Raw genomic sequence first — 26,557 nt, 5'->3', positions numbered from 1 at the left:
CATTGACAGCAGGTAGGAGAAGGTTTGCAGGTTTCTGGTCCAACTGCAGCAGACTACCGACATGGCTTCTGGACCAAGATATTGAAAATCTTTTTGCTTGCTGCTATAATCCAACCTAAACTACAATGATGAGTTTGGAGAACGTCAAACTGACTAGTGTAAATTTCCACTGTCCACAAAATTAGTAAATCTGCCACTAAATGCTTGCACCTTGAACCAAGAACACCTAGTTCACAGCTAACCTTGGAGAATTTTTTTAAGGTCAAGCCGTAGTTTGGTAGGATATGTATCCATGGTCATTATGGACTTTATTCCGTACATCTATCAAGAAAAGAATATTGGACTCGAGCATGCCTAGAATATTCTTATTATGGGCCTTCTTTCTATACAACTATCAAGAAGGAAGATGAGATCGGAGTATGCTTTGAATATATGCTGCTATATTTATTATGGACCTTTTTCACATTAGCATTAGGAGTGAAAATTCAGATTCAAGCATGCTTAGAATAGTCTTAATTTATAAGAGTTCAATTAATAATTATCTTAATACTTCTATGATATATGTTTCTTCACATCTATAGTGGAATAATTTTTGATCATGTTTGGAACAGGGCGGATATTTTAGTATGCACTTGTCACTTTAAAATATATTTTTATGATTGGTTGTATGTTTTTTTACAATATGAAGTATGGAATTATTCATGTCATGCACTTTATTATATTTTCACCTTATTAAATAATTATATTTTCACTATATTTTGCATCACTTTATTCAATCAGGTGTGCACAATCATTTTTGTTCACTTGATTGTTATATTGATCTCCTATGTCATTTGAGATCATTGGTTTACATATTACTAAGCACTAGTATTTTCTTTACACTTTACAATTATAGAGGCACTATTTATTACATTTATATATCATATCCATATCCTTGATGATAGCGCGCTTGCGCAGGGTCTGTAGCGCCGTTCACTTTCAGGAGCGCTGCACCATTGAGCCGCATGTGCACTAGTATTCGGCTCAAGGAGCGCGTCACCGGAAGTGACGTTATATCAGGCTGCACAGATCGGCGCACGCGCCAGAAATATCTGAAGGAATGGTTTCTTCCCTGTTAAAATTAACAGCTTTCTATTGGCTCTCTGGGGTATATAACCTCGTGACATACTCACCTTTGACACGCCCCCGGAAGGAGCGATTGCGAAATGCGCGTTGGGGTTGGGAAGGTCACGCCACGCACTGTCACAGACGCTTGTTTATATGAGGTAATTGTCCCTTTATATCCTTTATTGCACTTAGGATTTTTATCCATGCTGACGTTAGTTATGTTAATAGAACGGGAATTTAGGGTCTAGGTTCATACATAATTAGCACTACAGCTATTATTGTGTTGGCACTATTTGTGTACTTGCAATTTGCATATAGCTAATATTGTGTCTGTATTTTCAGCTGCGAATTTATGTCTATTGGCCTGAGATATATGGAGTCATGTATAGGATTGCCTAAGATATATTTTTTCTTGCGTCTTGGACGTATAATTCCTCCTGCTGAGTATTTTGTCTTTTTAAATAATTTTAAACTATTTCAATAAACGTTGTGTTTTTATTATTGCTGGGTCTCTTCAGTTCGGCAATATGAGTATATAAGCCCGACATTTTTTGTATTCTTGTGGTTAATGAAGTGCCAGTATACTTAGTATTCGGACTATTTGTTGATTGATTGACTGTTCTTTCTGTTTTGGAAACAGATTAGTCCACCTTTAATGGATTTAAAAGCCAAAGAAACCTTTTGGTGTACTAAAGCTTCGGATATTTTTAAGCAAAATACTCAGGGTGTTTCGCAAGATGCCACTAAAAATCATAAAGAGCTTATGTATCGCTATAGAAATGTATTATATCGAAAAACAAAATTATGGTGGAACAGAAGTTCCTTGGAAAATTATCTGTCTGCTAAAATTATACCTAGAGGAATGAGGATTCAATTATATCCCACGTATGAGTTGGGGAATGAAGATATGATAAAAAGATGGATGAATGCAGCATCAATTTGTTCCTTCCAATTAATTCAAATTTTGGTGGATAAAAATACGGCTTCATTAAAAGAAATGCATGAGGAATTGGATAGTATTCATAAAAATTTACAAAAGGATATTCCCAAGGAAAATTTTGATATATGGCTTAAGGAACTTGAGACTGATTCCATGAAGTGGGATGAAGAGGTGAGCGGGATACTGCTGATTTTGAAATGAACAAAATTTACAGATGGCAACAGAAAAAACAAATGCCACAAAGACAAAGATTAAGAGATCCTTCTGAGACCTCTATATCAGGGGCTGAAAGTAGTGTTTCCCTAAGTGATAATGAATCGTATAGAGACTTCTCTCTTAGAAGTGGAAATCAGAGAAAAAAGTTCCCGGATATGTTTAACAGATCACAGAGAGGAAGAAGAGGAAAGGATCACTTTAAGGTGGTTAATCTATCTGAACACACGTTATCTGCAACCCAATTAGATGTCCTTAAAGGCCTAACCGTCTCACCCTCTTCTAATATAGATCCGTTCACGGCGGTGAAAGATGTACATCTCTTTTCACGTAAATTGATTTTGAGGAAATTACATTTTAAAGCTCAAAGTAATGATGGTTTTAATACCAAAGAAGAAATTGATGCCCTAGAGATTTTGAGATCCCTTGAAGAAGAAAATACTGGGAAACAGGTAAGTACTATTCCTAATCACCTGTTTGATAAATCCAAAAAATTCCCTTCGTTAGGATTATGTCCGGCAATTGATGTATTTACTAAATTAGTAACTAATGATATTCAATCTTTAACTAGGATTAAAATGGGAAGGTCTAATCTTACTAAAATGGAGAAACTAGCATTGGATGAACTCAAGTCTTGGGATGATGTTGTATATAAAGCGGCCGATAAAGGAGGTAATCTAGTCATCTGGCCGACTAGTATGTATGAGAAACAGGCCAATGTACTCCCTGGTGATAGCAATTGCTATCGCAAGTTGACATTTAATCCCTTGTCTTCCTTTCAGGCTAAATTGGTGAATATTTTGGAGGATGCCTTTTCACAAGGTATTATTTCTAAAAAATTGTTGGACAATACACGTAATTTCCATCCGAAGATGGCAACGTTTTATTTTATTCCAAAACTCCATAAAAATTCCCTGGATCCTCCTGGACGCCCCATTGTGGCAGGTAATTCTGGCCTATGTGAGGTGATCTCTGATATAGTCGATTTTTTTCTTAAACCACTGGTTGCCGAGCTGCCATCCTTTGTGAGGGACACCACATCTGCTTTACAATGGATTGACCAATTACAACTTGATGAGAATATGATATTGGTAACGGCAGATGTGGAGTCTCTTTACACTTCTATCAAACATTGTGATGGTTTGGCGGCAACTAGGATTTTTTTGAGTTCCAGTAATATTGATCCCCCCATTCCTGAGCTTGTTTTACTATTATTGGAATTTTTATTAAATCATAATGTTTTTACATTTAATGGAGATATTTTTTTACAGTTACAGGGTACAGCAATGGGGGCTTCCTGTGCCCCAGCTTACGCTAATTTGTTTTTAGGGGCATGGGAGAGGAGCATTTTCCAGGATGACCACATCCAGGATGTGGACTATGTCCACAACTGGATGAGGTACATTGATGATATTCTTTTCATTTGGGAGGGCACCTATGATGGATTGTGTACTCTTTTTGATAGATTAAATCGAAATGACATCAATGTCAAACTCACCTTTAAATCAGGAAGGAGCTTGGAATTTTTGGATATTTGGATTGAGACTGCTCCTGATGGCCGTTCGAAAACTGATATATACTGAAAACCTACAGCAACTAATTCGTTCTTGTTAGCACAATCATCACATCCGGCTTCTATGATAAAAGGAATACCAATTGGCCAGTTTCTTCAGGCCAAAAGAATTTGTTCTGAACCTCAGGCTTTTGAAAATCAATCAGAAGATTTGATTAGAAGATTCCTTGAAAGAGGTTACAGCAGGAGATCTACCAATGCGGATACTTTAGGGCCTCCAAGGCAAACAGGGATCAACTTCTCTATGGGCAATCAAAAAAATAACAAAAAAACACAGGATGTGAACAAGGTACAATTTATTTTTACTTATAATCGTCAATGGAAAGGGTTAACTGATATTATACGCAAACACTGGCATACCCTCTTTGTAGACCCTATTCTAAAGGAAGTACTTCCAGCTGCCCCTTCTTTTGTGGCAAAAAGGTCTAATAATTTGAAAGACATCTTAGTACATAGCCACTATGTTTCTGGGGAAAATAAAAAGAGAATACAAAAAAATTTGGGCAAACCAGGTTTTTTCCCTTGTGGCATTTGTAAGGGATGCCTTAATTTGGTGAAAGCGGATGTTTTCCTTAACCAAGATGGGTCCAAAAAATATCAAATTAGGAAACATTTCAATTGTTCATCACAAGGTGTCATCTATCATGCTCAATGTCCGTGTGGTAAGACCTATATAGGTCTTACCACACGTGAGTTAAAGGTTAGAACCAGAGAACATGTGAGGGACATTGAAAAGGCTAAAACTACTTTGGATGATTCCCTTTTGAAAACTCTGCCACGGCATTTTAAACGGTATCATGATAGCAATGCCAGAGGTCTCATTATTAAGGGCATTGACTTGGTAACGTTGGGCTTCAGAGGTGGGGATCTTGGTAAGGCCTTGGCTCAAAAAGAAAGTCAATGGATCTTTCGTTTGGGAACAATGAGCCCTTTAGGCCTTAATGAAAGTTTGGGGTTTTCATCCTTTTTATAATATTATTGACCCTGGATTTACATAGAGTTTGCATCTTTCTTAGTATATCATTGATTTTGGTATAAATAGGTTATTAGCGGCATTTTTATGGGGTGGGTGGGTTTTCTTTTAATCTTTTATCTTTTAATACATTTTTTCTTTCGACTAATTTTTCATTTTTTTGTGTAGATTTACAGCTAACCTTGGAGAATTTTTTTAAGGTCAAGCCGTAGTTTGGTAGGATATGTATCCATGGTCATTATGGACTTTATTCCGTACATCTATCAAGAAAAGAATATTGGACTCGAGCATGCCTAGAATATTCTTATTATGGGCCTTCTTTCTATACAACTATCAAGAAGGAAGATGAGATCGGAGTATGCTTTGAATATATGCTGCTATATTTATTATGGACCTTTTTCACATTAGCATTAGGAGTGAAAATTCAGATTCAAGCATGCTTAGAATAGTCTTAATTTATAAGAGTTCAATTAATAATTATCTTAATACTTCTATGATATATGTTTCTTCACATATATAGTGGAATAATTTTTGATCATGTTTGGAACAGGGCGGATATTTTAGTATGCACTTGTCACTTTAAAATATATTTTTATGATTGGTTGTATGTTTTTTTACAATATGAAGTATGGAATTATTCACGTCATGCACTTTATTATATTTTCACCTTATTAAATAATTATATTTTCACTATATTTTGCATCACTTTATTCAATCGGGTGTGCACCATCATTTTTGTTCACTTGATTGTTATATTGATCTCCTATGTCATTTGAGATCATTGGTTTACATATTACTAAGCACTAGTATTTTCTTTTCACTTTACAATTATAGAGGCACTATTTATTACGTTTATATATCATATCCATATCCCTGATGATAGCGCGCTTGCGCAGGGTCTGTAGCGCCTTTCACTTCCAGGAGCGCTCCACCATTGAGCCGCATGCGCACTAGTATTCGGCTCAAGGAGCGCGTCACCGGAAGTGACATTATATCAGGCTGCACAGATCGTGTAAAATGAGGATGATTGACCTCATGGAGATCAACATCCAACACTGCGGAGACACCATCGCGTGTTTCTCAATGCAGTGATTCTAGAGCACTGCCCCCATCCCTTATGGGAAATATGCAAAATATGCAAAACAGAAGCCGCGGAGACACCATCACATGTTTCTCAACACAAGCAATGACTAGCCAGGTCTTTCCCCGGGAAGGAACAACCACGGGAAGGGAAGTCTCCAATGAAGGAAACCACCTATGCCAAAACATGGTATCCATCCACAGACAGCTGTTTCGGGGTATTTGCCCCTCATCAGTGTGGAGTAGGAAACTGGCTAGTAGGAGCAATGCCTAGTAGAAGACTGTGTAAAATGAGGATGATTGACCTCATGGAGATCAACATCCAACACTGCGGCGACACCATCACGTGTTTCTCAACGCAGTGATTCTAGAGCACTGCCCCATCTCTTATGGGAAATATGCAAAATATGGAAAACAGAAGCCGCGGAGACACCATCACATGTTTCTCAATGCAAACAATGACTAGCCAGGTCTTTCCCCGGGAAGGAACAACCACGGGAAGGGCAGTCTCCAATGAAGGAAACCACCTATGCCAAAACATGGTATCCATCCACAGACAGCTGTTTCGGGGTATTTGCCCCTCATCAGTGTGGAGTAGGAAACTGGCTGCACAGATCGGCGCACGCGCCAGAAATATCTGAAGGAATGGTTTCTTCCCTGTTAAAATTAACGGCTTCCTATTGGCTCTCTGGGGTATATAACCTCGTGACACACTCACCTTTGACACGCCCCCGGAAGAAGCGATTGCGAAACGCGCGTTGGGGTTGGGGAGGTCACGCCACGCACTGTCACAGACGCTTGTTTATATGAGGTAATTGTCCCTTTATATCCTTTATTGCACTTAGGATTTTTATCCATGCTGACGTTAGTTATGTTAATAGAATGGGAATTTAGGGTCTAGGTTCATACATAATTAGCACTACAGCTATTATTGTGTTGGCACTATTTGTGTACTTGCAATTTGCATATAGCTAATATTGTGTCTGTATTTTCAGCTGCTAATTTATGTCTATTGGCCTGAGATATATGGAATCATGTATAGGATTGCCTAAGATATATTTTTTCTTGTGTCTTGGACGTATAATTCCTCCTGCTGAGTATTTTGTCTTTTTAAATAATTTTGAACTATTTCAATAAACGTTGTGTTTTTATTATTGCTGGGTCTCTTCAGTTCGGCAATATGAGTATATAAGCCTGACATTTTTTGTATTCTTGTGGTTAATGAAGTGCTTGGAATTAGGACTATTTGTTGATTGATTGGATACAATTGGGTCAACTTCTGAACTGCGATCAGAATTACGTCTATATGAGTTTCCAGCCTCTATGTAAATACAGAGATTTTCATTCACTAACAAAAATCAGAAATCTGGTGAAAAAATGAAACAACTTAATTTTTATTATATAAAGGTAAAGTTTTGACTTATTACATAAAGCCACAAATCACTGGATAATTGTTTTGTTTTTTGAGTTTTTACGTCTTTGCTTTGACTAGATTTGTGACAGAGAACTGAAAGATTGTAGTATGCCAATACCGCATATTAATTGAAAGCATTTGCTGTTGTTGATTTCTTCAAATTATAATTAAGCTTGTTTACAAAAGTACTGGAGCATTTGGAATTTCGTAAGACCGGGAGGACGATGCACGAAATGAAGAACACAAAATTTACTTTTTTAGTTGAGTTACTGAATTCCCCCTACATACCAAATAAGGCAGGAAACGCCTTTTCGGTCTTTAAAATGATGTAACTAGCTCTATGAAGGTGACTCAAAAGGGTTCCTACATTATTTTCAAAGCATCATGTTTGCTCACAACACTCATTGATCTATTTCAGTCAGGTTTTTCTGTAACAAGAAGTTCTGTGTTCAGAATTGGCCACAATACTGAAATAAGGCAGTTAAGTGGGAAATTATAGATACAGTGGCATGCAAAAGTTTGGGCACCCCTGGTCAAAATTACTGTTATTGTGACCAGTTAAGCAAGTTGAAGATGGAATGATCTCTAAAAGGGCTAAAGTTAAAGATGACACATTTTCCCTGTATTTTAGGCCAAAAAAATTATATATTGTCATTTTTTACATTTTAAAAATTACAATAAGGAAAATAGGCCAATGCAAAAGTTTGGGCACCCTGCATAGTTAGTACCTATTAGTCCCTTTTAAAAATATCACAGCTTGTAAACGCTTTTAGTAGCCAGCCAAGAGTCTTTCAATTCTTGTTTGATGGATTTTCATCCATTCTTCCTTGAAAAATTCTTCCATTTCTGTGAGATTCCTGGGTCGTCTTGCATGCACTGCTATTTTGAGGACTAGCCACAGATTTTCAATGATGATCGAATCGAGGGACTGTGAGGGCCATTGAAAAACCTCTAGCTATCGCCTTTTGAGGTAGTCTATTGTGGATTTTGAGGTGTGTGATCATTATCCATTTGTAGAAGCCATCCTGTTTTCAAATTCAGCTTTTTTACACATGGTGTTATGTTTGCATCAAGAATTTGTTGAAATTTCATTGACTCCATTCTTCCCTCTACCTGTGAAATGTTCCCTGTGCCATTGTCTGCAACACAACTCCAAAGCATGATTGATCCATCCCCATGCTTAATGGTTGGAGAGATGTTCTTTTCCTGAAATTCTATGCCATTTTTTCTCTGCACATACCTTTTGATCATTGCGACCATAGAGTTTTATTTTAACTTCAACGATTCACAGGACTTGTTTCTAAAATGTATTGGGCTTGTTTAGATGTTCTTTTGCATACCTCTGATGCTAAATTTTATGGTGAGGGTGCAGGAGAGGTTTTCTTCTGATGACTCTTCCATGAAGGCCATATTTGATAAGGTGTCTCTGAACAGTAGAACAATTACCATAACTCCAGAATCTGCTAAATGCCTTTCTAGCAATCCTACAAGCAGCTCTCTCTGAAATTTTGCTTGGCCTTCCAGACCTTATCTTGACCTCCACTGTACCTGTAAACTGCTATTTCTGAATTACATATTGAACTGAGGAAAGGACAACTTGAAAACGCTTTGCTATCTTCTTATAGCCTTCTCCTGCTTTGTGGGCCTCCACCATTTTCATTTTCAGAGTGCTAGGCAGCTGCTTAAAAGAACCCATGGTGGCTGTTTTTTTGCACAAGGTTAGAGGAGGCTATGTGTTTCTAAACCTGTGGAATCTGCATCAGCTGGCCTTTCCTACATTGAGGGTGAACAAGCCATATCCCTTACAGGCTAATTAAGGTCTGAAACCTTGGTCAAAGTTATCTGAGCACACAAATCTCCAAAGGTGCCCAAACTTTAGCATCGGACCATTTTTCTTTTTGTAATTTTTAAAATGTGAAAAAATGACAATGTGTATTACTTTTTAGCCTAAAATACAAAACAAATGTGTCATCTTTAACTTTAGGCCTTTTAGAGATCATTTTATCTTCAACTTGCTTAACTGTTCACAATAACAGTAATTTTGACCAGGGGTGCATAAACTTTTGCATGCCACTGTATGTCACAATAGACTATGAAGGGGCGGACATATCATTGGTGCAACCTGTGTGGCCGCACAGGGGCCCAAGAGGTAAGGGTGCCATTTCTACCTCCAAAGCAGGTGGAATTGTGCATTATGAACAGCTCTTGGACTGCAAAGGGCCTATATGCTGTTCTTGCACAGGGGCCCTTTTCTGTCTGTGTCCACCAGTGCTATTATGGTAGGTCAGGTTGTAGTCAGGTTTTAGATGTAACGTGACAGCAGCATATGTATAAAGAGAATGCAGAATGTAAGCAGTTTGTAATTCTGTTTTATGATATGTGTATAGTTATAATCTCAATTAAAGTATTTTCTAAAACTGCACATAAGATACAGCTCTTAGAGCTACATCAAAATGTAAAAGACTGTGACCATCATACCCAGTAGTACTAATAGGTTTTCCAAGAAAGTACATTGATAGACTGTTAGGCCATTAATGTGTGACGGGTGCGGGTTTGACGCTTGGGACCTCCACTAAGCAACTGAAAACAATTGTGCCACTTGTGCAGGGCTGGCTCCAGGATTTCGTGGGCCCCGGGTGAAAGAATCTCAGTAGGTTCCTTTAACACATACCACGATTCAAGATACACATATAGGGCAGAGAAGTATATATGGTATAATGCTAAATATTTCACTTACTTTTTACATTACATGAGTGATATCTATTGTAAATTCTACAATAGCTCAGAAACTGGCGAATCCTTGCAACGCACAGTGCGTGCCCTGGGGGAATTCAACAGTTTTCACTTTAGACTGGACAGTATAGTCCTCCATACAGTATTATGGGCGCCATATAGTCCCCATTCAGTATTATTGGCACCAAATAGTCCTCCGTACAGTATTATGGGCACCACATAGTTCTCCATACAGTATTATGGGTACAATATAGTCCTCCATACAGTATTATAGGCACCATATAGTCCTCAATACAGTATTATGGACACCACGTAGTCTTCCATACAGTATAATGAGCCCCATGTATTGATCTATACACTATAATGAGATGGATATATTTCTTCATACATTAAAATGAGCCCCATATACTGTTCCATACAGTATGAGATCCATATAATGCTCCATACGGTATAATGAGCTCAATATATTGCTCTATACAGTAAAAGGAGCTCCATATATTGCTCCATACCTTTTAATGAGCCCCATAATTTGTGCCATACAGTATAATGAGCACAATGTATTGATCCCTACAGTATGAGCCCCATATATTGCATCATACAGAATAATGAACCCCATATAATGCAACATACAGTATATGGGTCGACCAGCTAGGGATCGGTAATTCTTTTTTCTTTAGGTCGGGGTGAGTTAAGATGTTGGGTGTTTTTAGAAAAGTAATTTTTGGGTTCATATTCCAGAATCTAGTGACAGAAAATCTCTTAAGGGGAGTCTGTCAGCACAGAATGACTGTTCAAACCAAGTACGGTGTGTTCGGTGCTTCACGGTGGGACCAATCATTTAAGTGCACCTTCCCACCTGCTTCTTTTCCATTTATCTACAGTGAGGAAAATAAGTATTTGATACACTGATGATTTTGCAGATTTTCCCACCTACAAAGAATGGAGAAGTCTGTCATTTTGATCGTAGGTACAGTTCACATATGAGAGACAGAATCTAAAAATAGAAACCAGAAAATCACATAGTATGTATGAATTTTACGTAATTAATTTGTATTTTATTGCAAGGAGTAAGTATTTGATACAATACAAGCATTCAATACAGTACAAAAACAGAAATTAATATTTGGTACAGAAACCTTTCTTTGCAATTACAGAGGTCAGCTGTTTCCTATAGTTCTTGACCACTGCAGCAGGGATTTTGCTCCACTCCTACAAAGAGATTTTCTCCAGACCTTTCAGGTTTCAGGACTGTGGCTGGGAAACATTGAGTTTCATTGCGTTTCATCTCCCTTCAAAGATTTTCTATTGGGTTCAGGGATGGAGACTGGCTAGGCCACTCCAGGACCTTGACATGCTTCTTTTGGAGCCACTCCTTAGTTGCTCTGGCTGTTCGGGTTATTGTAACGCTGGAAGACCCAGCCATGACCCATCTTCAATGCTCTTACTGAGGGAGGAGTTTGTTGGCCAAAATCTCACGATACATGAACCCATCCATCCTCCCTTCAATACGGTGCAGTCATCCTGTCCCCTTTGCAAAAAAGCACCCCCAAAGTAAGATGTTTCCCCCACCATGCTTCACAGTTTGGATGGAATTTTTGAGGTTGTACTCATCCTTCCTCCAAACATGGCAAGTGGAGTTAATACCAAAAAGGTATATTTTTGTTTTATCTGACCACATGTTCTTCTCCCATGTCTCCAGATTGTCATTGGTAAACTTAAGACAGACCTGTACATGTGCTGACATGAGCAGGGTACCCTTGTGTGCCCTGCAGGATTTTAATCCATGACAGCTTAGTGTGTTACTAACAGTAATGTTTGGGACTGTGGTCCGAGATCTTTTCAGGTTATTGACCAGGTCCTCCTGTGTAGTTCTGGGCTGATCCCTGACCTTTCTCAGAATCATTGTTACCCTATGAGGCGAGATTTTGCATGGAGCCCCAGACCAAGGAAGATTGAGTCATTTTGTGTTTCTTCCATTTTCTAATAATTGAGCCAGCAGTATTTGCCTTCTCACCAAGCTGTTTCCCTATTGTCCTGTAGCCCATCCTAGCCTTTTTGTAGGTCTACAATTTTGTTGCTGGTGTCCTTTGGAGCTCTTTGGTTGGAGGTTGGAGCAGGGCCGCACCTATAATGAGGTGACTTGCACCAGCTGCACAAGCGGCAGGCAGCAGGGGGTGGCATTATGCGCTCCTCTACCCGCAGCACCTGCAATTTAGCCTCTGCACGCTGATGCTGCTGTCGTGCAAGAGGCTGTAATTGATGCGGTCACAGGAGGGAAGGTGTCAGGGCCCCCTGATCATGTGACCCATGACTCCTCCCCTCCTGTGACCTCATCACAGGTCCTGTGTGCATCTTTCCTTGGTTTATGCAGGACTGCTGTCTGTCATCGTGAGTGAGCTACTTGTGTGTGTGAGCTGTGTGTGAGTTGTGTGATACATGCGTGTGTGAGTTGTGTCATACATGCATGTGTGAGTTGTGTGATACATGCGTGTGTGAGCTGTGTGTGAGTTGTGTGATACATGCGTGTGTGAGTTGTGTCATACATGCATGTGTGAGTTGTGTGATACATGCGTGTGTGAGCTGTGTGTGAGTTGTGTGATACATGTGTGTGTGTTATGATTGAGTCACCGTAGGAGGCAAAAACAGAAATGCTAGCTAAGTTCAGAAAACCAGAGAAGTTGGCAGCTATCGGATTGCAGACCCCTGAATCTATCAACACAACTAGCAGTAGCTGTGGGGGGTTCCTACGATGCCCTAGACCCCTCGATCACAGCTGGAGAAATAGCTAGGCCTAAAGAAAGAAAGGGGAAAACTAAACTGCCCCAGAGCAGACCCCAAAGCAATAGGCAGCCCCCAACATATAATGACGGGGAAGCAAGATGAAAAACACTAACACAGGCAGAAAGATAGACTGAGCAAAGACGGGGCCCAATCTAGCTAGCTAGAAAAGGACAGGAAGGCTGCTGTCTGCAATCCGTGAAAAACCCTATGAAAATAAGAGCCAACAGACTGACAGTGAAAAAGGCCCTGAAGTCGCTAGGCTTCAAAAAAGCTATGTCAGTACTCAGGAATATTCTGAAGACAGAGCTACAGGCAAAAGGAGATTCAGCTCACCCCAGCAGGGAATGGCAGAATCCAGAAAAGCAAGGAAAACAAAAACAAAACACTAATGCAAACAGGCAAAGCAGAAAAACTTAGCTTAGAGGAGCAGGAATCAGACTGGTGTCCTAGAAGTCCACAGAGAAATCACCCGCAGGGCATAAGGGCGTCGGCAGCCTTATATCCAGTCCGTGACTCCACTCAGCCAGTCATCCTCATCAGGTTCAGGTGCCTGATAATCAGGCTCATTACCTTCCTTCACCAGAATAGGGTGTTCACCAAACCTCAGTGACGAAGGGGAAAATGAACTCACAACATGTGTGTGTGTGAGCTGTGTGTGAGTTGTGTAATACATGTGCGTGTGAGTTGTGTGATACATGTGTGTGATACGTGTGAGCTGTTTGTGAGCGTGAGCTGTGTGATACGTGTGTAAGTTACTTGTGAAGCGTGAGCTGTGTAAGCTACTTCTGTGTGAACTGTGATGCAGAGTGTGTGAGCTGTGTGTGTGATACGTGTGAGCTGTGTGTGTGATACGTGTGAGCTGTGTGTGTGATACATGTGAGCTGTGTGTGATACGTGTGAGCTGTGTGTGATACATGTGAGCTGTGTGTATGTGTGATACGTGTGAGCTGTGTGTGATACGTGTGAGCTGTGTGTGATACGTGTGAGCTGGGTGTGATACGTGTGAGCTGGGTGTGTGTGTGATACGTGTGAGCTGGGTGTGTGTGTGATACATGTGAGCTGGGTGTGTGTGTGATACGTGTGAGCTGGGTGTGTGTGTGATACATGTGAGCTGGGTGTGTGTGTGATACGTGTGAGCTGGGTGTGTGTGTGATACGTGTGAGCTGGGTGTGTGTGTGATACGTGTGAGCTGTGTGTGTGTGTGATACGTGTGAGCTGTGTGTGTTACGTGTGAGCTGGGTGTGTGATACGTGTGAGTTGTGTGTGATACGTGTGAGCTGTGTGTGTGATACGTGTGAGCTGGGTGTGTGATACGTGTGAGCTGGGTGTGTGATACGTGTGAGCTGGCTGTGTGTGCGATATGTGTGAGCTGTGTGTGTGCGATATGTGTGAGCTGTGTGTGTGAGTTGTGTGTGATACGTGTGAGCTGTGTGTGTGTGATACGTGTGAGCTGTGTGTGTGATACGTGTGAGCTGGGTGTGTGATACGTGTGAGCTGTGTGTGATACATGTGAGCTGTACGTGTGAGCTGTGTGTGTGTGATACGTGTGAGCTGTGTGTGTGATAGGTGTGAGCTGTGTGTGATACGTGTGAGCTGGGTGTGTGATACGTGTGAGCTGGGTGTGTGATACGTGTGAGCTGGGTGTGTGATACGTGTGAGCTGGGTGTGTGATACGTGTGAGCTGTGTGTGTGATACGTGTGAGCTGTGTGTGTGCAATACGTGTGAGCTGTGTGTGCAATACCTGTGAGCTGTGTGTGCGATATGTGTGAGCTGTGTGTGCGATATGTGTGAGCTGTGTGTGTGTGATACGTGTGAGCTGTGTGTGTGTATGCGATACATGTGAGGTGTGAGCTGTGTGTGATATGTGTGAGCTGTGTGTGTGTGATACGTGTGATCTGTGTGTGTGCGATACGTGTGAGCTGTGTGTGTGTGTGCGATACGTGTGAGCTGTGTGTGATACGTGTGAGCTGTGTGTGCGATACATGTGACCTGTGTGTGTGTGTGCGATACGCGTGAGCTGTGTGCGATACGTGTGAGCTGTGTGTGTCCGGGACAAGTGTAAGCTGTGTGTGTGTGATACGTGTGAGCTGTGTGTGAGCTACTTGTGTGAGCTGTGTGGTGTGTGTGTGTGTGAGCTAAAGCAAAAGTTGGCACAACCTGCCAGTGTTCTACGATTTGGGTGAGGACATTCATTGTATGTGGGCTGGTGAATTTTTTTGTGTCAGGGCTGCTTTTTGGTCTCAGCCCGGCCCTGTGTAAGGAGCACAGCTGCGTGTGTACGAGGTGTAGAGAGCGGATCCATGTGCGTGAGAGGTGTAAGGAGCAGAGCCGCGTGTGTGCGAGGTGTAAGGAGCAGAGCTGCGTGTGTGCGAGGTGTAAGGAGCAGAGCCGCGTGTGTGTGAGGTGTAAGGAGCAGAGCCGCGTGTGTGCGAGGTGTAAGGAGCAGAGCCGCGTGTGTGCGAGGTGTAAGGAGCAGAGCCACGTGTGTGCGAGGTGTACGGAGCAGAGCCGTGCGTGTGTACGGAGCGGAGCCGTGCGTGTGTACGAGGTGGACGGAGCGGAGCCGTGCGTGTGCACGAGGTGGACGGAGCGGAGCCGTGCGTGTGTACGAGGTGCACGGAGCGGAGCCCTGCGTGTGTACGAGTTCCACGGAGCGGAGCCGTGCGTGTGTACGAGGTGCACGGAGCGAAGCCGTGCGTGTATACGAGGTGCACGGAGCGGAGCTGTGCTTGTGTACGAGGTGCACGGAGCGGAGCCGCACATGTACGGAACAGAGATGTGTACGGAGCTGAGCAGCGCATGTGCGAGGTGTAAGGAGCAGAGTCGCACGTGTGAGGTGTATGGAGCCGCGTGTGTGCGAGGTGTACGGAGCGGAACTGCGAGTGTACAAGGTGTATGGAGCAAAGCCGCATGTGTACAAGGTTTACGGAGTGGAGCCATTTGTGTACAAGGTTTACAGAGCGTGGCCACGTGTGTACAAGGTGTACGGAGCAGAGCCGCATGTGTACGAGGTCTACGGAGTGGAGCCATGTGTGTACTGAGTGGAGCCGTGTGTGTGCGAGGTGCACAGAGCAGAGCTGTGTGTGTGCGAGGCATAAAAAGCGGAACCGTGTGTTTATGATGTGTGCAGAGCCATACGTGTACAATGTGTATGGTGGGGAGCATTCATACCTCCCAGCGGGACAGTCCCAATTTTGAGAGAGATTCTGTCCCACTGCCCCAGCTGGGAGCTTACTTTTCCCACGGACACAGGAGTACTTTAAAATTCGCACGTGACGTTCTACCGGAAGCGATGTGCTAGAAGCTGAACGGAAATTAGGTAATTTCGGGAGGAGATTGTGACGGAACCATGGAGGCACTTCAGGGAATGTTTCAGATCCATCACTGTGTCCTCCTCCAACAGCGCGGACAGCAGGATCACCTTGGACTCGTGGTTGCCGGCCATGTAAGCGGATCATGATATGTCCTGCATCGGGAAGCTCAGGTGGGCACTACAGTGGGAGCCGGGCTGCTATAGTATCTTTATAGAATCTTTCTCTCTCTGTTTCTTTATCTCTCTAATCTTTCTTTTTTTTTTCTCTCTTGGTTCTTTCTCTCTCTGTTTCTTTCCTTCTTTCTTCTTTCTTTCCCCTCTTTCTTTCTCTCTCTCGTCTTTCTTTCTTTCCTCCCTTTCTTTCTCTCTTTGTTCTTTCTTTCTTTCTCTGTTTTTTTTTCTCTCTTCTTTCTTTCTTTTCCTCAGTACCAGTCAGTGTGCCCACAGTACCAGTAGAATAAGAGGGGTAGGAAACTAGGTGGCACTGGTCATATTGAGCCTCTCATACTTTTTACTGGTGTATAATCATATGCCCTCAGCACCCCCATAAAGTGGGCCAGCCCCAGACAACAGAGTACAAACAAATCACTATTACTATCAGTCCAAGTGGACAATTATATACGTAAAGTTAATGATGTCCCTATGCCAAGCAGTGCGGAGGATCAGAATACACTGACGAGACCAGAGCAGCGGGGTTTGGGGAGAAGAATTATATGGGGCCTATTATACTGTATGAAGTAATATATGGTGCCCATTATGCTGTATGAAGTTATATATGGGGACCATTATACAGTATGAAGTAATATATGGTGCACATTATACTGTATGCAGTAATATATTGTGCCCATTATACTGTATGAAGTAATATATGGTGCCCATTATACTGTATGAAGTAATATATGGTGCCCATTTTACTGTATGAAGTAATATATGGTGCACATTATACTATATGCAGTAATATATGGTGCCCATTATACTGTATGAAGTAATATATGGGGCCCATTATACTGTATGAAGTAATATATGGGGCCCATTATACTGTATGGAGCATTATATGGGGTCCATTATACTGTACAAAGTAATATATGGGGCCCATTATGCTGTATGGAGCATTATATGGGGCCCATTATACTGTACAAAGCAATATATGGGACACATAATACTGTATGGAGCATTATGTGGGGATAGGGGATGACTTTCTGTTTGTTGTGGATCTGACCGCTGGGACCCCCATGATCCTGGGAAACATAGCTTTGAAGAGCACCATGTAAATGGAGCTGTGGTCAGTCATACGCACTGTGGTGCCATTCACATGTGGCTCTTCAAATAACTCCTTAAAGAGAGTAATGAGGGGACAACAAAGTATAGCAAAAATTCACTGATCGGGGTGAGGAGTGTTATAGTTTGTGGGATGGTGGGATTTGTGTGGCAGGGCTGCATTTTTGTCCCAGTCTGGCCCTGTGCCAGGCCTACCATTGCCATTAATGACCCTTGTTCTGGATACTTCTGTGTTGTTCTATGTGCATGTGATGCCGCTGACATCCTTGTGTTTGGACACCTTTTTTTTCTATTTATCTAAATCAAAATGTCCACTACTATACTCAGTTTTACAGGATAGATATGAGAATTTACTTCGTGTGCGGGGGGGGGGGGGCGTCATTTTGCTGTTCGCCTCAGTCAGCAGAGAGGCTAGGTTCACCCCTGGGTTGGAGTGTGATTCAATGTGTGGACAGGCGTCTTTTATGCAGGTAATAAGTTCAAACAGGTGCAATTAATACAGGTAATGAGTGCAGAGTAGAAGGGCTTCTTAAAGAAAAGCTAAGAGGTCTGTGAGAGCCAGAATTCTTGTTGGTTGGTAGGTGATCAGATACTTATTTCATGCAATAAAATGCAATTTAATCATTTAAAAATCATACAATGTGATCTTCTGTTTTTTATTTTTAGATTATTTTTAGTGATGAGCGAGTGTGCTCGTTACTCGAGTTTTCTGAGCATGCTCGGGTGTTCTCCAAGTATTTTGGGCGTGCTCGTAAATTATGTCTGAGTCCCTGTAGCTGTATGATTTGCAGCTCATAGACAGCCTGAATACATGTGGGGATTGCCTGTTTGTTAGGAATCCCCACATATATTCAGGTTGATTAGCAGTCGCAAAACATGCAGCTGTGTGGACACAAACTTAATTTACGAGCACGCCCAAAATACTCGGAGAACACCCAAGCATGCACAGAAAACTCGAATAACGAGCACACTCGCTCATCACTAATTATGTCTGTCACAGGTGAAGTGTACCTACAATAAAAATTACAGACCTCTCCATTCTTTGTAGGTGGGAAAACTTGCAAGATTGTCAGGGAATCAAATATTTCCCCCAATATATAAAGGAATATATAAAAAATTGGCCCCACCAGTAATTGGTTTGAACAGTCATTCTGTGCTGACAGACTCCCTTTAAATGGGTTGGTCTTTAAGAGTGTAGAGCAGACCTGGGCAAGGGGCGTCCCCCGGGCCGCATCCGGCCTGCCCACTACCTGTGACCGGCCCGCGGAGGGGTCCGCGACTTCTCCGGTTCCTGCTTTTCTCATGAATCATTCATGAGGAAAGCAGAGGAGTCCCGGGAGACGCGGCGGTGAGCGGAGCGGACCCCGATCTCCTGTGAGCGGCGCAGAAACATTGCCTCCAGCACACCGCCCACACACCAGACCTGCGGCTCTGACTGGTCGAGGCTGGAGGGGGGCGTGGTCTGAGAGAGGGATGCGTAGATGCCGTTGGTGGCGTCTGCTTGCAGCAGTATACATCACACCACGCCTCCAACTCTGTGCTAAAACATGCGGGCGTGGAAGCGTGGTGTGATCTATACTGCGGCAAGCAGACCAGTGACACTATGGTGCAACGTAAGGCTAGCATCAATTACTTTAGACTGGGTCTGGAATGGGTTTTGGGTCTGGACTGGGTGTTTACATCAGGCCAGGGTCTGGGACTCTGAGTAGAGTGGTCAGCGCCTAATAAAGCCCCTGTGAGCAGTACAGGAGTGGTACACAGATACCACTTGCTTCCTCCCCTGTCTCCTGCAGCAGCCACGTTCTCCTGAAACTTGGGCAGAGACTCCCATTGGAAGAATTAGGCAAGGTTAGCTGTTATAGCCCTTAAATATGTCAGCTAAAAAAAGAAAGATTGATGCAGAATGCAGTTTTTAACAAGGAATGGACTTCTAAATATTTATTTGCTGAAGCCAAAGGTAAAGCTGTGTGCTTAGTTTGTGGAGAGCACATAGCTGTGTTTAAAGATTACAATTTTCATTGCATTGTAAATCTTTGCATTGTTTAACATACTGTTTGTTTATGAAAAGATAGCATATGTATACTACATATTATATACATATATAGTATTGGGTACAACTGAGTTAATTATATTAGTCCGGCCCTCTGACACCATCCCAATTTCTAATGCGGCCCCATGGCAAAATTAATTGCCCACCTCTGGTGTAGAGAGATGTGTAGATTATGAACATGGATCTGAGGTGAATTTTATTCAAGAGTCAGCTCTTCCGGCCTTATGTAGTTTGGTGTGTACTGAAAAAAGAGCTGTCCTTGAAAGAAAGAAATGTCCACACACCTTGCCCTAGTAATACCATGATACAGTCATCCCAATGCTACCATATCTCAAAATGCAAAAAAACAGATTTGCTTTTTGGAACGGATTCCTGTAATCCTTTTGTGCCTGTTCCGCAGCTTACAGTGTACCTATCATTTTTTTATGATTTACCACCTTACATGTCTTGCAGATCAGTGGCAAATCAGGTTCTGAGACCCCAACCGATTGATCAAATAATTGTTGAGCATGTGCACAGAAAGGTGTATGGGCTCAACAGACAGCCTAAGGGCTCAATACCTTAAGGTTTTTAAGCCAGAGTTTTGGTTTAAAACAGTTTTAAAAGTCACAAAATGTTTGAGCAATGTTAAGTTATGTTAAAATTGGCAAAGCCTGCTCATCTAATTCATTATCAGACATGTCGAACATTTTGCCAGAAATCTTACTCTGAAGTGTGCTCCTCTTAATGAATCAGGTTAGTCTTCTTCTGCAAAGCCCCTTCATTATCACCCTTTGTGTAAAATGATGAATTGGACCCTAAGGGTCTGTGCATGGACTGATCTAAAACAAAGTAAGGCTAGCTTCACATTAGCGTTTCTCAAAGCTGCAGAGGGCTGCGAACGTCCTCTGTGAAGCTCCACCCATTGCCGCACCTCCTCCGGTCAGCTCCGCCTATGTCCGCATGCGGCCTACGTACCTTATCTTTAACATTGGGTACGCAGACCGTGCGGATGTATCCGCATGCGTCATTTTGACGATGCGGCGACCGCATTAAAATTGCAACATGTTTCGTTCAACGCATCGTCAAAACGACACATGCGGAGGCATCTGCATACATCCGCACGGCCTGCGCACCTAATGTTAAAGATAGGTACGCAGGCCGCATGCGGACGTAGGCTAATGTGAAGTCTGCCTAGTTCTGCCTTCTGAGCTTTGTGATTCAGAGCAGTTATTTGAGTGAATGGTGGGGTCTCAAGACACAAACCCTAAAAGTTCTGCAGGACGTGTAAGGGGATAGAAGATTTTTAGAAAAAAATATATAGTTGCACTTTAAAATCCAACCTAGACAACCCCTTCTACAGATAATCAGGCATGGGTGATCATCTAATCAGTGCAGAAATAGAAGAGCCAACTCCCCCCAGTAGTGAGCGCATGTTGTATGAAATGGTAATATAGTTGTGTCAGAGGATGTCCACCGGCCCGGTGCAGTCCTCCATAGCAGCTAGACAAGGGTAGTCATCACCTCTGCAACTGGTATCCTCAGTGCCCATTCTGGTTGCCTCTTTTATTTGCCAGACCCCACAACATCATAGTGTCATATGCCCTACTAAACACAAGAGGTGCCCAGAATGTGGGGCAGTGGATACTGGTCACAGAAGTGAAAACTGCAGTGTGCCAATCCGACACCTCCCAAATCTTTTTCCACAATTCTATATGGCATATAGTGAAATTAGTTGATATCCTGATTCCTTAAAAGAGGGAGTTGTTTGCTGGGGCTCCCAATTCTGCATAATAGAAGGTGGTGCCAAGCAGGTACCCACTCTATAACTGTCATATACTTTAGGTAGGCACATTAACTAGGGTTTTTGATTTATCTGATAAAATATATTGTGCAGTTATTTAATATTTTTAAAAGGATCCAAACCATTGTGATTATAAATGTAAAAGCCTCACGCAATTTAAACTGCAACTTGGAGCTGAAAAGGATTTTCACCAAAAGTGTAAAATTGTGGTGTATTAGTAAATCCGAAGATGGAGAAGTAGGCAAAATTTTGCAATTATTTTCATTTCACTCATGGAAATTTTGGCAAATGTGACAGTAAGTAAGTGGAGCCATATTACGTAGGTTGAAGACGTAGGTCCATCAAGTACAACCTGTGAAAGTCACTTTTCTCGTCTCATAAATGGTGTACTGTTATTTTGCTGGCGTAGTAACAAAGTGACAGCTTTACTATTAGTTTCAGAGAAGTCAATATGATTGCACTTCTGTAAATACAATTATGACTCAATGTAAAAATAATTGCTAAACTTTGGCTGTTATTGACCCGTTCTCCAGCTTCACTAATGTGAGGCGATGGCTACTTTCTGTGAAAATCCTCACTGGTGGTGATCTAGGGTTTCTTCTGTAAATTTCTTCTGCAAATTACCTGCTATTTCATCTTTCTATTGTGCAGTAAAATCAATATAAATGTGGAAGGAAATGTATGTAATGTTCTTATCCTGAAGTTTCCGTCACGTTCCAAAGGGAGTCTGTCATTACATTCATAATGCCACGGGCAGTATGAATCAGACACTTGCTGTGCGATTACAACAAGGTGTGTTTTACTCTGACTCGTTTTATGGGACTATGGAGAGAGACCTGACCAATCCACTTAAAAGGGATTATTCTCTACTACAACCCGTTCTCAATCTGAGAATTTACCCCAGTTAAAATAAAAACTCTTATGGTCCCGTTCCAGCATCATTCTGACTTCCTGTTGAAGTTTGATTCACCCAAAGGCTTGGACAGTGAAGCCTGATTGGGTGCTGGGCTCAAATGGCGTAACAACCTCACATGAGCCCTGCAAACGCGAGTGCCGGCGCCGCTGGAACGGTGCCGGCACCGGAGGTGAATATAGGTCTTTCAGATTGAGAAGGGGTTGTCCAGGAAGTTGACAACTTCTTTAACAGGTCTCTCCTTATGTTTACACATAGGGACAAGCCTGTTTTAACCTAGAGAAGCTAGCTGTGGACCACATCACATTACTCAAATCTCGCCCTATGGTTTTCTGATTCACACCGCCCGTCTTCTATGAATACAATGACAGGTTCTCTTTATAGCCCCTATACAAATTGGACAAAGCTTAGCTATACCAGCTAACTTAGTAAAACAGCAGATGATGTCAAGTAAAAGAAGGATCAGGGAGTTGGAATTTCAAGGCCCGACTCTTATATTTTCAGGGGAGATAAGCCGCTGTCGGAGCTGTCTGGTATCTGCTTTCTCATCTTTCCCCATAGAACACACATGAACGCTCAGGCGAGTTCTCATGTGTATGGGGGGCTTGGGAGAGAGAGCTGTCAATCACAAACGCCACTGGATATCTTCTAGGATTTAGCTATACATTTCTGCGGCGTATGTCTTACAGAATCCAAAGCAGATTTCCTATGGCAAATGCATACTACAATATGGGAATATGCTTTTAATATATCATTGAACCCAAATTAGAAAGCTTAGAAAAGTGGGCTTCATACATTCATTTATGTATGCTAAAGGGATTGTGCAGGAATGGTAAAACAAGTTGGCTATATTTTTTCTTTTGCAGAAACTGCCCCACTCTTGTCCATAGGTTTTGCATGTAGTTTTGTAACTTAACGAAATTCACTTGACTAGGGCTGAGCTGCAAGCCTTCATCCAGCTTATGTGGCTGCATCCTGATACAAAAGTGGTATCTTCACTGCAGATGCTTAATGCCAGCAATATCCCCTTCACGCCGCAGCTCTTTTTCGTTTTTGCGTTTCTGTTTTTCGCTCCCCTTCTTCCCAGAGCCATAACTTTTTTATTTTTCCATCAATATGGCCTAAGTGAGGGCTTGTTTTTTGCAGCACAAATTGTACTTTTGAACAACTGCATTTGATTTACCATATCATGTACTCAAAAATGAGAAAAAAATTACAAGTGCTGCGAAATTGCAAAAAAGTGCAATTCCACAACTATGTTTTAGATTTTATTTTTACCATGATCACCAAATACTAAAACTGACCTGCCATTATGATTCTCCAGGTCATTATGAGTTGCCAAACAAGTATAGGTTTTTTTATTTAAAAGTTTAAAAAAATCCAAAGTTTGTTAAAAAAAATAAATAAATAAAAAATGTGTCAATTTTCAAGACCCGTAACTTCTTCACCTGGGGCTGGGTGAGGACTTATTTTTTGCATGCCAAGGTGACGTTTTTAATTATGCCATTTTGGTGTGGATACGATCTTTTGAACCAATCACTTGCCAAAAAAAACATTTTTCATGATGTCACTACTTCACATTATAGACTGTGTTCCAAATTATTATGCCAAAAATATTTCCTCATATTTTCTCTAAATTACCTATATGAATTGCAGTCATTGTTATTTTCCAGTCATCTACTATTCTAATATAATTGCAATGTTTTTGAACAAACTGCCTATGAAAACAGTAAATTTTTTTAAAATAATAAACACTCAAAATGCATGTTCCAAATTATTATGCACAGCAGAGTTTTCAACCTTTTTATTTTGAACAAAAAAATGGTCAATTGTGAAATTATAAGCATTATCAGCTTTTTACAAAATGAAAACAAACAGTTTTCAAGTCAAAACTTTATTCTAGGTGATGTTACATTTCCACATAGGACCCCTTGTTCGAAAGAAGCTTCTGAACTCTCTCGTCCATTGAATTTGTCAGTTTTTGGATGGTTTGTGCTTCAGTTGTTTTGCATGTGGACAGAATACCCTCCCAGAGCTGTTGCTTAGATGTGAACTGCCTACCGCCATCATAGACACTCCTTTTGATGATGCTCCAGAGGTTCTCAATGGGGTTGAGGTCAGGGGAAGATGGTGGCCACACCATAAGTTTGTCCTCTTTTATGCCCATAGCAGCCAGAGATGCAGATGTGTTATTTGCAGCATGAGACGGTGCATTATCATGCATGAAAATGATCTTGCTGCGGAAAGCACGGTTCTTCCTCTTGAACCATGGCAGGAAGTGCTGTTTAGAAACTCCACATAGATTATGGAGTTCATCTTTACCCCTTCAGGGATCCTAAAGGGGCCATCAATCTCTCTCCCCATGATTCCAGCCCAAAACATTAATCCACCTCCTCCTTGTTGGCACCTTAGCCATGTTTTCATGGGGTGTCCATCAACCAGCCATCCTCCACTCCATCCATCTGGACCATCGAGCGTTGCATGGCACTCATCGGTGAACAAAACAGTTTGGAAGTCAGTCTTCATGTATCGTTTGGCCCACTGGAGCCGTTTCTGCTTGTGTGCAGTGGATAGAGGTGGTCGACAGGATGGCTTACGCACAGCTGCAAACCTCTGAAGGACCCTGCATCTTGTTGTTTGGGGAATGTTGGAGGCACCAGCAGCTTCAAAAACTTGTCTGCTGCTATGACAAGGCATTTTTGCAGCTGCTCTTTTAACCTGACGCAATTGCCTGTTGGAAAGAGTCCTCAATTTTTCCTTATCAGCACGCACACGTGTGTGCTGGGAATCAGCTACATACTTCTTGATTGTGCGATGATCACGATGAAGTGTCTTGGCAATGTTGATTGTAGTCATGCCTTGACCTAAATACTCCACAATTTGTTGCTTCTCAGCAGCCGACACATCCTTTTTCTTTCCCATTTTGGCAAAAAATGTAGGCTGCTTAATAATGTGGAACAGCCTTCTTAAGTAGTCTTGCCTTTATTTGGACACACCTGCCAGACTAATTTGCACAGGTATCTGCAATTGCTTTCAGTGATATAAAGAGCCCTGACACACATCACCATCAATGAGTTTAAATGACAAACAAAACAATTCTAACCTTATCACTCCTAAACTCTTTTTGCATAATAATTTGGAACACAGTTTAGAGTCCCAGTAGTCTTCATATTTTTCAGCCAGGGCCTTGCAAATTGTAGGTGGGCTTTTTGTGCATGGACTTTAGGAGAGGTTTCCTTCATGGATGACACCCATGCATGCCATTCCTCTGCAGTGTACACACCTAGCTGTGCCTCGGGAAATGCCCGGGTTTAGCTAACTGCAGTGAACTTGCATGTTGATTTTCTACAACCCTTCTCAGAAAAAGACATTTCTGTTATTCTCTTAATCATAAGTCATGGACTTAGAAATCCAATAGTCTTTTCATATTTAGTAACTTTTTTTTTGTTGCTCATATTTAATTTGTAAACTATATATAATTATGCCCTAACAAATGCTCAGACAAAAAGGTTTACCCTGGGATTACACATGCGAGAAACTCGGACGAGTCTCGCATCTTAATACCCGGCACTGCCGCCGGCACTCGGGAGCGGAGCGTGAGGCTGCATAGAAATGCATGCAGCCGTACGCTCTACTTCCAAGTGCCGGCGGCAGTGCCGGGTATTGACATGCAAAACTCGTCCGAGTTTCGCGCATGTGTGATCCCGACCTTATGTGAATTATGCCTTAGAAGGTTCTGTCATAAAACATCTTCAGTCTATCAAAGAGCTGAGGTAATCTGTCAGTGAAACCACAATCACTATTGATCACGGTGTTTTTAACCCAGATGAGAGACTGCTGAAATGTCCCTCTTGCTTGCAATACGCATGTATTTTCTGGCTTAGGACGCTTTACACAGAATATTTCTCATAATTACATGTTTCACACAGTACTCTTTCTAGATGGATATTGAGTTCCTATTTTATGGCTTGGATTATGTTGCTTTTTGTGTAAGTTTCATCAGTTTTTAAACAAAAATTAGATAAACATAAAAGTGTGGGATTTCAGGAGACCTGCAAGTCAAACATTTGTTTTTATGCTTATATAGTCATGCTGGGTATCTTATTTTATGAGATATAAAGAAAAAAAAAAGTTACCTGTAAGACACTGTTTACATTGTGCCCTGTTGTGAGTTCATTTTCCCCTTCATTACTGAGGCCCGAGGAACTCCCTCTTCTGGTAAAGAAAGGTAGGGAGCCTGATTATCAAACACCTGAGGCTGATGATGATGACTGGCTGAGTGGAGTTACGGACTGGATATAAGGCTGCCGACGCCCTTCTGCCCTGCGGGTGATTTCTCTGTGGGATCCTTGGAGACCAGTCTGAATTCCTGCTCCTCTAAAGCTAAGTTTGCTGCTCGGCCTTT

The 26,557-nt window shown here is 41.8% G+C and overlaps 1 protein-coding gene across 5 annotated transcripts in view; it reads left to right on the top strand.

Annotated features, from left to right (window-relative positions):
* Positions 1-26,557, top strand: part of RAMP1 (receptor activity modifying protein 1) — a 128,570-nt gene that overhangs the window by 13,620 nt on the left and 88,393 nt on the right. Inside the window, exons 2-5 of one of the 5 annotated variants that reach the window (XR_012221935.1) lie at positions 1,748-2,466; positions 2,552-2,712; positions 2,832-4,122; positions 4,975-5,464. The exons of 1 other annotated variant lie outside the window; for it this stretch is intronic. Coding sequence is in view for 1 of the 4 variants with exons in the window: in XM_073553245.1 (XP_073409346.1) it covers positions 2,245-3,843 (1,599 nt within the window). In the remaining 3 variants the exon portion in view is untranslated. Of the gene's footprint in view, positions 1-1,747; positions 4,816-4,974; positions 5,465-26,557 lie in introns of those variants that run through there. 3 more of the 5 variants (XR_012221936.1, XR_012221934.1, XM_073553245.1) reach the window with 3 other exon arrangements.

Source organism: Dendrobates tinctorius, unplaced genomic scaffold (genome assembly GCF_039654945.1).
Source record: "Dendrobates tinctorius isolate UK_male_01 unplaced genomic scaffold, ASM3965494v1 ptg000199l, whole genome shotgun sequence".
In the NCBI taxonomy this organism is placed as follows: domain Eukaryota; kingdom Metazoa; phylum Chordata; class Amphibia; order Anura; family Dendrobatidae; genus Dendrobates; species Dendrobates tinctorius.
Note: the sequence above shows the minus strand (reverse complement) of the source record. Positions and strands in the feature narration are given on the sequence as shown.